General features: G+C 41.4%; 1 protein-coding gene across 2 annotated transcripts in view; it reads left to right on the forward strand.

The window, feature by feature from the left end:
* CBX5 (chromobox 5) overlaps window positions 1-9,137 on the forward strand; it is a 38,072-nt gene extending 28,935 nt beyond the window's left edge. For both annotated transcript variants that reach the window (XM_016217995.2, XM_016217996.2), the window contains exon 5: window positions 785-9,137. In XM_016217995.2, coding sequence (XP_016073481.1) covers window positions 785-935 — 151 coding nt within the window. In that variant the 3' untranslated portion in view covers window positions 936-9,137. The remainder of the gene's footprint in view (window positions 1-784) is intronic.
* Window positions 9,138-9,403: the final 266 nt, after the last annotated feature.

Genomic DNA, 9,403 nt, shown 5'->3' on the forward strand with positions numbered 1-9,403 from the left:
GATAAAGTTTAATTTATAAATTAGGCACAGTAAGAGATTAACAACAATAACTAATGATAAAATAGAATAGTATACTGTAATCAAACTTATGTGTCTCTCTCTCAAAATATTTTTATATATAGCTTGGATACTCTGGACAAAGGGATGATTTACATCCTAGGCAGGACGGCATGAAATTTCACCATGCTACCCAGAACAGCACACAATTTTAAACTTGGGAATTGTTTATTTCTGGAATTTTTTTTTTTTTTTATGTCTTTATTGATCTCAGAGAGAGGAAGGGAGGGGGCAGAGAGAGTTGAAACATCAATGATGAGAGAGAGTCATTGATCGGCTGCCTCCTGCACAACCCCTGCTGGGGATCAAGCCCAAAACCCAGGCATGTGCCCTGACTGGGAATTGAACCATGATCTCCTGGATCCTAGGTTGATGCTCAGCTGCTGAGCCACACCAGCTGGGCTATTGCTGGAATTTTTCACTTAATATTTGTGGACCACAGCTGGCCTTGGGTAACCAACTGCAGAAAGCGAACCCACAGATAAGGGAGGACTAACGTAATTTAATTCATTTACTTAAACTTCTCTGAAAATATTGAACTGGATCCCAATAAATTCAATAAAAATTTTTAAAAGAAAATACCGAACTGGAAGGGTTCTTCTCACTTTGAAATCAGGATGAAGAGGAAATTACAGTAATTAAATCCAGAAATTGACAGAAACCTATATTTGCACAGTCTCTCACTCTTCATCTCCTCTTAAGTCTCCTTCCTATTCTTTCTCTCCAGGAAAGACACAGATGAAGCAGACCTGGTTCTTGCAAAAGAAGCTAATGTAAAATGTCCACAGATTGTGATAGCATTTTATGAAGAGAGACTGACGTGGCATGCATATCCTGAGGATGCGGAAAACAAAGAGAAAGAAACAGCAAAGAGCTAAAGGAGGGGGTGGTCTCTGTCATTTCTCTTTGTACATAATACATTCACCTCCCTGCCTCCTCTCCCTTCTACCTACCCCCTTCTATCCTAAACACATTCATAAAAAATGTGCTTATCACTGTGCTCCAGAGGAGAAATGTTGATATTGGTTCTCTTGTAACATAACTGGTGGTCTGATTCATGATAATTGTCTTTCTGTGAAGACCGGGCATTTGCATACTGTGTGTAATTCCCACAATTTTTTCCTTTGCCCTGATCTCTTTCTTCTGCTCCCCTGTGACCTCTAGATGAGTTTTGACTTTTTAATCATCTGAGAGTCTTGATCTTTTCAGGGTTGGTCACTTTTAGACTGGGGGATTTTGTTACAATGAGGGTGAGTTTTGGTTCTTAAAACATGTTGATGACCAGCTAGCCTTTGTTTGAGATGTTGGGATGGAAAAGATATTGCCCATCTTTTTAGAAAGCCAATAGCAACTGCCTACCTGTTGGGGCTTTCCCAACCTCATCCAGCTCTACCCAGGAGAATACAGGGTTCCTGGTGTGGTCTTCTGGGCCACCCTCTGTTGTTCATTCTCACCCATTCTCCCAGAATAGCTCCATCCTTGGAGGACTTGAAATTTTACATTCAGATTTGTCAAGGCACTCCTTTTAGCCCCAGGACTTTTGGCTTTGTTTCTTAGTAATCCCTGCTTTTGCTTCTGCAAGGTGGTGCAGTCTGTCATAAAGTGACAAGATTATTAACTGTGGAACTTTTTAGCTGTTAGTATATGAAAATGATGGGGTAGGATACAATTGTTGTTATCACCTATGGTATATATATGTTATTTCCTTCCATCCCTCACATTTGGACTATATATTTATGTAGGTGCGAATGACTGCCGGGTGCTTGCTTGTGCCAAGGTGCTAGGCACCCTCCAACCCTGCCAACTTCATGGCCTCCCAAAGCATTCCTGTTAACCAAAGAGGCTTCAAAACTGACCCTCACTTCTCAGTGGACACAAGTTTCCCCTCTATGCCACTATTTTCAGTGAGGAATTCTTGGAGGGGAGCCATTGGCCACACTATTAGTTTTCAATATTCATAGAGTTTATAGTCATAAATATCTTGCTTTGTTGACTCCTGGATTTGTCAAGAGTCCCCAAAGTATTAATGCTTTTGTTTTTCCATCCTAAAACTCTTTGTATCTTCTTTTTAAAAATGCATTTCCATGGAAGACTATCACCTCAAGGGTGGCAGGCCCTGGCATTAGCATGTTGACACAACCATCTTTCCTTACTCAGCAAAGCATTTCCCTTTTAGCTTCCTCCTGTTTTGCCATTATATTGAGAGTTTATTTTTCTGGTATCCTGTCTGTCTCCTAAGAAATGCCCTATTTCCCTTCACTCTTTTTTTCTTGGGGGGGTGGGGCGCTAGAAAATCAATCCAAAAAGTAAGGCAGTAGCAGGGTTTCGAGCATCCTTGTCCTAGCCCAAAGCTGAGGGAGTAAGAATAAGTGCTTGAAATAGCCTTAACTCTAGAGTTCACCATCATAAAGGTGGTTTTTGTCGTTGCTTTGATTTTTAAAACATAGCTCACAGGAGCATTCAACCATTTCTAGATTATTTTGAGTAATGAGGGGAATGACTAGGTTGCTCTAGTCCACAGGTGAGCTGAATAATATGCAAATCATATACCCATTCATAGCATTTGTTAACATTGCTTCCCTGCTCAGCTACTGATTGAATTCTGTGTGCTTCTATAAATTATGTCAAAAGTTATACTGCACAGTTGAAAAGACAGCTGTTGATGCAGTGACATGACAGATTGGAGCAATGAAGATTTTGGTTTAAGTCATCCAGGAAAATCCTTCTGAATGGTAATGTGATTAGGTAAGAACTCATAACCCATACCTCAAGTAGGTAGGGGGTTTATCTTCATCTTCCTTTACTCTCTGAAGGAATTAAAGACCTAGATCAAATGCTAAGTAATTAACAGTTTTTACTACTAATCTGATGGGCATCTAAAAGAAAGGATGGTCAGGAAATAGATTTGTCATACAGGTAATCAAGGATATCAATTAGGGTAGTCAAGAATACGACAACAAAAATAGGCCAGAGCCCCTGAAGAAGTGATCTGAGTCTCAATGTGCAGCTGGAAAAAATGGCCACTTACCCATGTAGTCATGTGTCTACATGTAGCCATGTGTCTCCCAGGAACAGTGGGCATGTAAAATACAGCAACCATATTTTGAAAACCAAAATCTAGCATTTGGACATTTTTTTGTACGGAGAATGATTCTGAGAAACCTGGGGCATGTGGTTGCCAGGGTTATAAGTAATATTTAAGATATTCAGCAAAATCTGATTTTCTTTTAACAATGCCAGTATTAGCTATTCATCACTTTACTCTTCATCATTTTCTGTCCACAGTTTATCGTATCAAGGTCTTGTACTAAGTGCCACCAAAACAACTTTTATTCTCTCCTATAGGAATGTAGGGAGCCTGAAGCCAAAACTGATTTCAGCCCTCAGCAGAAATGAAACCAGATGCGTCCCTATGCCTCAAGCTTTCGTTAATGCTGAGTGGCTGTCCTGGCCGTTGGAGAATTGTAACCTCAAAAAGGAAACTTGTTTTCATGGGGTTTCTCCTCTCAGAAGAGTTAGTAGCCAAGGCCCTCAGTATACTTTTCTGTGTTGTTCTTTCAAAACATCTTTCTAATAATTTCTTTAGTAATCAGCATTCAAGGATCTTCCTTTCATAGAATGTAGTAGAGCTTTGCCCAGCAGAGTCTACCAATGTCAATGTAGCCACTTTTCTGAGCCCTGGACGGGACTGATACCCTCACGTTAAGGTCAGCTGTTAGGAACATCAGCCCTAATGGAAGCACCCATTTTTAACCTAGAGAGAGCCATATCATTTTTCCTCTGGCAGTCAGTTTTTGTCTGCGCAAGGGAACACTTGGACCTGTGCTGCTCTCAACACTCAAAAGTCTAGGTGGTCCTTGGCTGTCCCCCCAGTCATATCTCTGTGTTTCTGTTTTTCATGAAAAGCCTGTTCCCATAGGTTGGCAGTTATTCTTAACTTTATATTCCTGTTCTGTAGCCACCCTGCCATCCATTTACTTTATATTTAGGCCTAAATCATAGGACCTTGGAAGAGGTGCTTGGGATCTTACAATTTTGTTGAATCTGTGTTTAGGTCAGCCCACCTAAAGTACAGAGAGATCTGTGTTTGGGTTGGAGAGTGATTGTCTTTGCCCTTAGGGTTTGAAATCAAGGGCCTAAAATACTACTTTGCAATGACTTGAGAACCCCAGAAAGGGTTATGTCATTAGATTTAAAATGTAAAAATTGTTTTTTACAAATCAGGTTAAAGGAAAAGCTTATTTTGCACCCATGACTCCATCCTTTTGGTTTAGATTTTTAGAGAAAAAATTATAGTGTTGCGTTCTGTACCTTTGTAATCGTACCACCAAGCAATCATACCTTTAGCGAGGTGGAGAAAGGAAGGGTCTGGACCCAGTATATTCCAGTTTCATGTTGGCTTTACCACTAATTGTCAAAGTTATGTTTCCAAAAATAGAGACTTTACCAGCCTTGCATCCAAGAGCATATGCTAAGAATTGGGTAACCCCCCCATACCCAATTAATAGTGGTAGATTTGTATTGAGCCACATTAGTGTATATCAACATTCATTCAATACTTTTCGGCCCAGCAGATATAAAGCTCAACAAGATGCAGTCCCTGACTTCAAAGAACTATCAGTGCTGGTGTGGGGTAAAATGACTATTAATAGCAGTGTAATAAATGCTTTAAATGAATACACATTTCTGATTTGGGGGCAGAGACAACTGTTGTTACAGTTTGTGGCCCTAAAGTAGGAGCTAAACGATTGATGTGTGGACTTTTTTCTGTGACCTTGGATGAACTGAGTTAACTGGTCATACATAGGCCACAACAAGGGCTTGTTTTATTCCAGAAAATAAAAAGAACTGAAGGTTGGTTAGAAATGCTGCTGTTAGAGAGAACAACAGGTGAGTGGGGATTGAGAACCCCAGATTTCAGTCCGTATTTTAGGCTCTTTGTCAAAGTATCTAATGGTATAGTTAATCCTTGTGAAAAGTATTAACTGTGTTGCAGATCCAGTTATGTATTGTTAAGTTATTTTGGGTCTGTAACATTTATGGACATTTTATCAGAGTTCACACCTTTTTCATTTTTCTCATCTCTTTCAGAGGAATTAACATGAGGCTGGCTTTAAGCCTAAAACAGACATATTTTGCAATGACAAGAGATTTGCTAAAAAGGAGGCCTGAGGCACATCTGTTAACACCTGGGCATCTACTCTGGGCAGTGTAGTTTTATTCAACACTGCAAGGTGGTGATTTCTAAGCAGAGAATTATGTGGAAACCCTCCCACAAATATACATAACCTGGAATTTTAAATTTAATCAGTTTAGGGTGAGGCCTAGCCTTACTGAGTAACAGGCTGACCTTAAGATTTAGTTCTGACCACAAGAAAAATATGCTTTCCTCTGCCTGGACAGTTGAGAGTTGACTACTGTTGGAAGTCAGAATTCCCAAGAATTAGAATAATTCTGGAAAATTAAAGTGTGAAGGTTTTTTGGAAAGCTTCATAAAAACAATTCTCCTTTCGTTTTTGCTTGCTCCGGATCTCTTGAATTTTAAACTACCTCATCTTGTCTTTCTAGAGTTACTTCAACTTGTCATTGCTTCTAACTTGCTTGACTTTGGCTGTTTTTTAAGATGGACTTTTTCCTATTCATTGACAGTGTGTTCTCTTGCCTTTTCATCCTGATCCTCATTTCACCTATCATATTGTTTCTCTGTCAGAGAAACAGTTTAAAATCTTGGTTTATGGGAAGAAAGTGATTCTCTGAGTTCAGTAAGAGAAGGAGTTAAAATAAAGTTGGGGGGGGGGTGCACACAAGTGCACTGGAGGCAGCGTACAAGGGAAGAGCCATTAATTAAGACAATTTCAAAGTCAACTGATTGTGATCATTAATGTCACAATAGATCAAAACCTAATTATCACAGCCTAGGTAAGAGCCATCAGTATTAATCAGAAAATCTAATAGGAAACTATTATCAAGAAATTAGGTCAAATTGAATGCAATGAACTTTTAATCTTGTCATTCTGTGTTTTTGTGTGTGTGTGTATATCCCCTGGCGTTGGCATGTGTGATCCTCACAGTTGATCCAGGCCCCAGTGGCCAGTTTGTCACACTTTGAGGAGTTCCAAACACAGACTGAACCTGAACTGTCTTTGCCACTTTAATCAGTTTTGAACTTTATCATTTGGACTTGTTTGGTGTGATCAGCAATCAATGAAAAAAGGTTTATATTTTAGGTCTTGGAATGGTTGGTCCTTTCTGGAAATAGAGTATCCCTGGTGAATATATACTGTGTGTGTTGATAAATCATTCTTTAAGCTTTTGGTGTATGTAGAGTCCTGCAGCTCTGGCTGTTGCGAGGAGGTATGGCTTTAGTATTTGATTCTAAACCAAGGCAGGCTGTAGATTTGGTCTCTCCTCCCTCCCCCACCACATACAGACACACTCTCTCTCTCTCTAGTTTAGGATAAGGGTCATAGTGATTTCTGCCAGAATCCACTGTAAATGCAGGGGGGGGGGGGTGTATTTTTGTTTTGCCTTTCTTTTGTTAAAGGGCTATGCCTCTGGCAGGAGGAAAGAATATTGCAAGAGTCTTAAGACTAGTTGTAGAGAATGCTTTATCCCCTCTCTAAAATGAAGGGGGGGGGGGTGTCACCTTAATTAAGGATATCCTTAATCCTGAGCTGTTTATGAAGATGCTACATCTCCAGAAGTTGAGCTGAGTCCAGCAAGTTTGGTAAGATGCTGTCCTCTAGGAATTGTGGGGAGGGACCAAAAGCTGCAGGAGGGTGATTGGTGGTGCTGGGATTCCTATGCCCCCAGTTTAGCCTGTAGAGGATGTTGCTGTTGTCACTACTATTGCTGGCCTTTCCCCACCAACCTTGTAGCTAGAGCACTACCAAGACCACTACTGGGAAAGTGGTTCTTATCTTCCTGGTTGAGTGTGGTCTTGCTTCATTCTGAATTTTAGGAATTTGGGTTACTCAGTACAGAACTTTGGGAAATCAGTGTGACTTAGGCCTTCACCTTACTATTTAAAATGTAGTTTCATTTTCAAAACATCCATCAACAGATGGCTTTCAGAAGAAGTGTGTTTCTCCAAAGTTTCTTGCATAGTAATAGCCCTCAGTTAATACTTGTGGGTTGATTGCATTTATCTGCTTTGCAGAGTGATGTGTACTTACCCACTTCCTTTTGCTCCCAAGTGCTCTCTAAGAAGTCAGATGCTCTAGGGGGTGGAATAAGAATTGAGTGGATGCTATGTGCCAACCTCCTCAACTGATTCATAATGGCTGACCTTGGGCAAGTCACTCCTTTCAATGCCTCAGTTCCCCATCTGTCAAATGGGGGTAATAATACTGACCTACCTCACAGGGGTGTTGTGAGGCATTGTAAATCAGAGTTGATAGAATACTTGAGGGTCCTTGCTGGAGGATGCTTTGAGTTGAAATCCAGGCCTGACACAGGCTTTAGTCCTCACTGAGCTGTCCCAAGGTTGGAACTACTTAGTGACCTCAGAAAGTTTTCTGCCCCCCCCACCCCTCATCAAAGCTGCTAGTACAGATGTTGACAGTGTTTTTGTGAATGTTGGAGACTTAATAATCCAGATTTAGGATGTTTTGGGGGAAGGCACATAGTATTTTCTACATCTCGCATCCACAAAGAGAGGCTATTTCAAACCCAAGAGCATTGGATTAGGGAATCATGAGGCAGGGATACTACTGCTTGTTTCTCTCTGCAGGTTGGGAATTAAGGTCCCATGCTCCATGGACTTGGAACAGACTCAGGCTGTCTCAGAAGCAAAGCAGAGACATTGGGTTTGATTTGTATCATTGCTTATCACTCCCCAAACTGACCCACAGACAACTGGGACACTGCAGCCCTTTGTGATATCTGTACCCAAGCCTCCACCTCCCCACAGGAACCAGCTGGTCTCAGAAACAGCCACTTTCTCCAGTCCCCACCAAAAAAAGCCACATTGGAAATTTTTTTCTAGAGGTATGTTTAATACTCAGAATTGGGCATTGATATTCTTTTTTTTTTTTTACTATATCTTTATTGATTTCAGAGATAGGAAGGGAGAGAGAGAGATAGAAACATCAATGATGAGAGAGTCCTCTTTGATTGGTTGCCTCCTGCACGCCCCTGACCGGATTGAGCCTGCAACCTGGGCATGTGCCCTGACCAGGAATCAAACCTCGATCTCCTGGATCCTAGATCTCCTGGATCCTAGGTCGATGCTCAACTGCTGAGCCACGTCTAGCTGGGCAGGCATTCATATTTGTTAAAGCTTCATCCAATTCACTGCATTTAGCATCTGTCAACTTGCAGTGTCCACAGCGTGAACCTGACTGACCTTTTTTTCCTCCAGATTGGGGAAACTTCGGACACTATTTCTATTTGCCCAGGTGTGGGCTCAAGAGCCTTACTGTCCATCTCAGTTGAGGGGCTCACCCAGCTCCTTTTCCCAATAGGGCTCTTTCTCCTTTCCCTCTCCTTGGCCTTAGATGTGTAACCCATGAAAAAGCACAAGGTCCTGGCCTCCTGCTGCAGTCACATTCTGGTTCTCCATGTTTTGTGGACTCTGCTCCTCTGTGCGCCCACCACTGGTGACACCAGGTGGTTCTGTGGCGTTCTGGAGGATGGAGAGAGCACTGTCCGACATCCTGCCAAGTAGCCCGGAGTTGACTCGCCTGTGGCCCACAGCCTTCCCACAAGATGGGATCTAAGAGACTTGAGGCTGGGTACCATCCTGAGTAGCAGAACAAATCATACTTTGTAGCCAGATTTCTGAATAGAAAATGGGAAATTGAATTCTCTATGGACTTTTTGGTTTGTGGGGGAGTATTGGTGGTTTCTTGGTTTTATTTTCGCCAAACATGTCTGCTTTTGATTTTTAATTTTTTTTTAGGATAAGTGATATATATATATGTTCACCTTTTAAATGTAAATGTTCCAAAGTAGGCAATTTATGTGTTTCCACAACTGACATCCAATGCAGACCTCATTCTCTCCCCCTCTTCCACCCTCTTTTCCCTCTTTTCATACTCTTGTATTGATTCTAATAAAATGGTTGCTTTTCAAATATGGATCCTGAGTGGTGGTTTAGAGATCTGGGTCTTACACCTGTTCCTTAATTTGGGTCCTGGAATGTCAGCCAGTAGTCACACATGTCTTTCTGAAAGAGCAGTGAGTTTTGGAGAAGAGCTTTTTCCTAAAGATTGTCGGTCTCTGACTTTCTGCAAATAGCCACAGGGTGGCGCAAGCTTGAGGGAATAAATGTGCATCATGTTCCTTCCTTGGGCCTTAACCAATTCAAGTTGTATGCATTCCTGGTGTTCTTGTCTCTGCTCCC

This window comes from Miniopterus natalensis, chromosome 2 (assembly GCF_054644295.1).
Source record: "Miniopterus natalensis isolate mMinNat1 chromosome 2, mMinNat1.hap1, whole genome shotgun sequence".
Classification (NCBI taxonomy): domain Eukaryota; kingdom Metazoa; phylum Chordata; class Mammalia; order Chiroptera; family Miniopteridae; genus Miniopterus; species Miniopterus natalensis.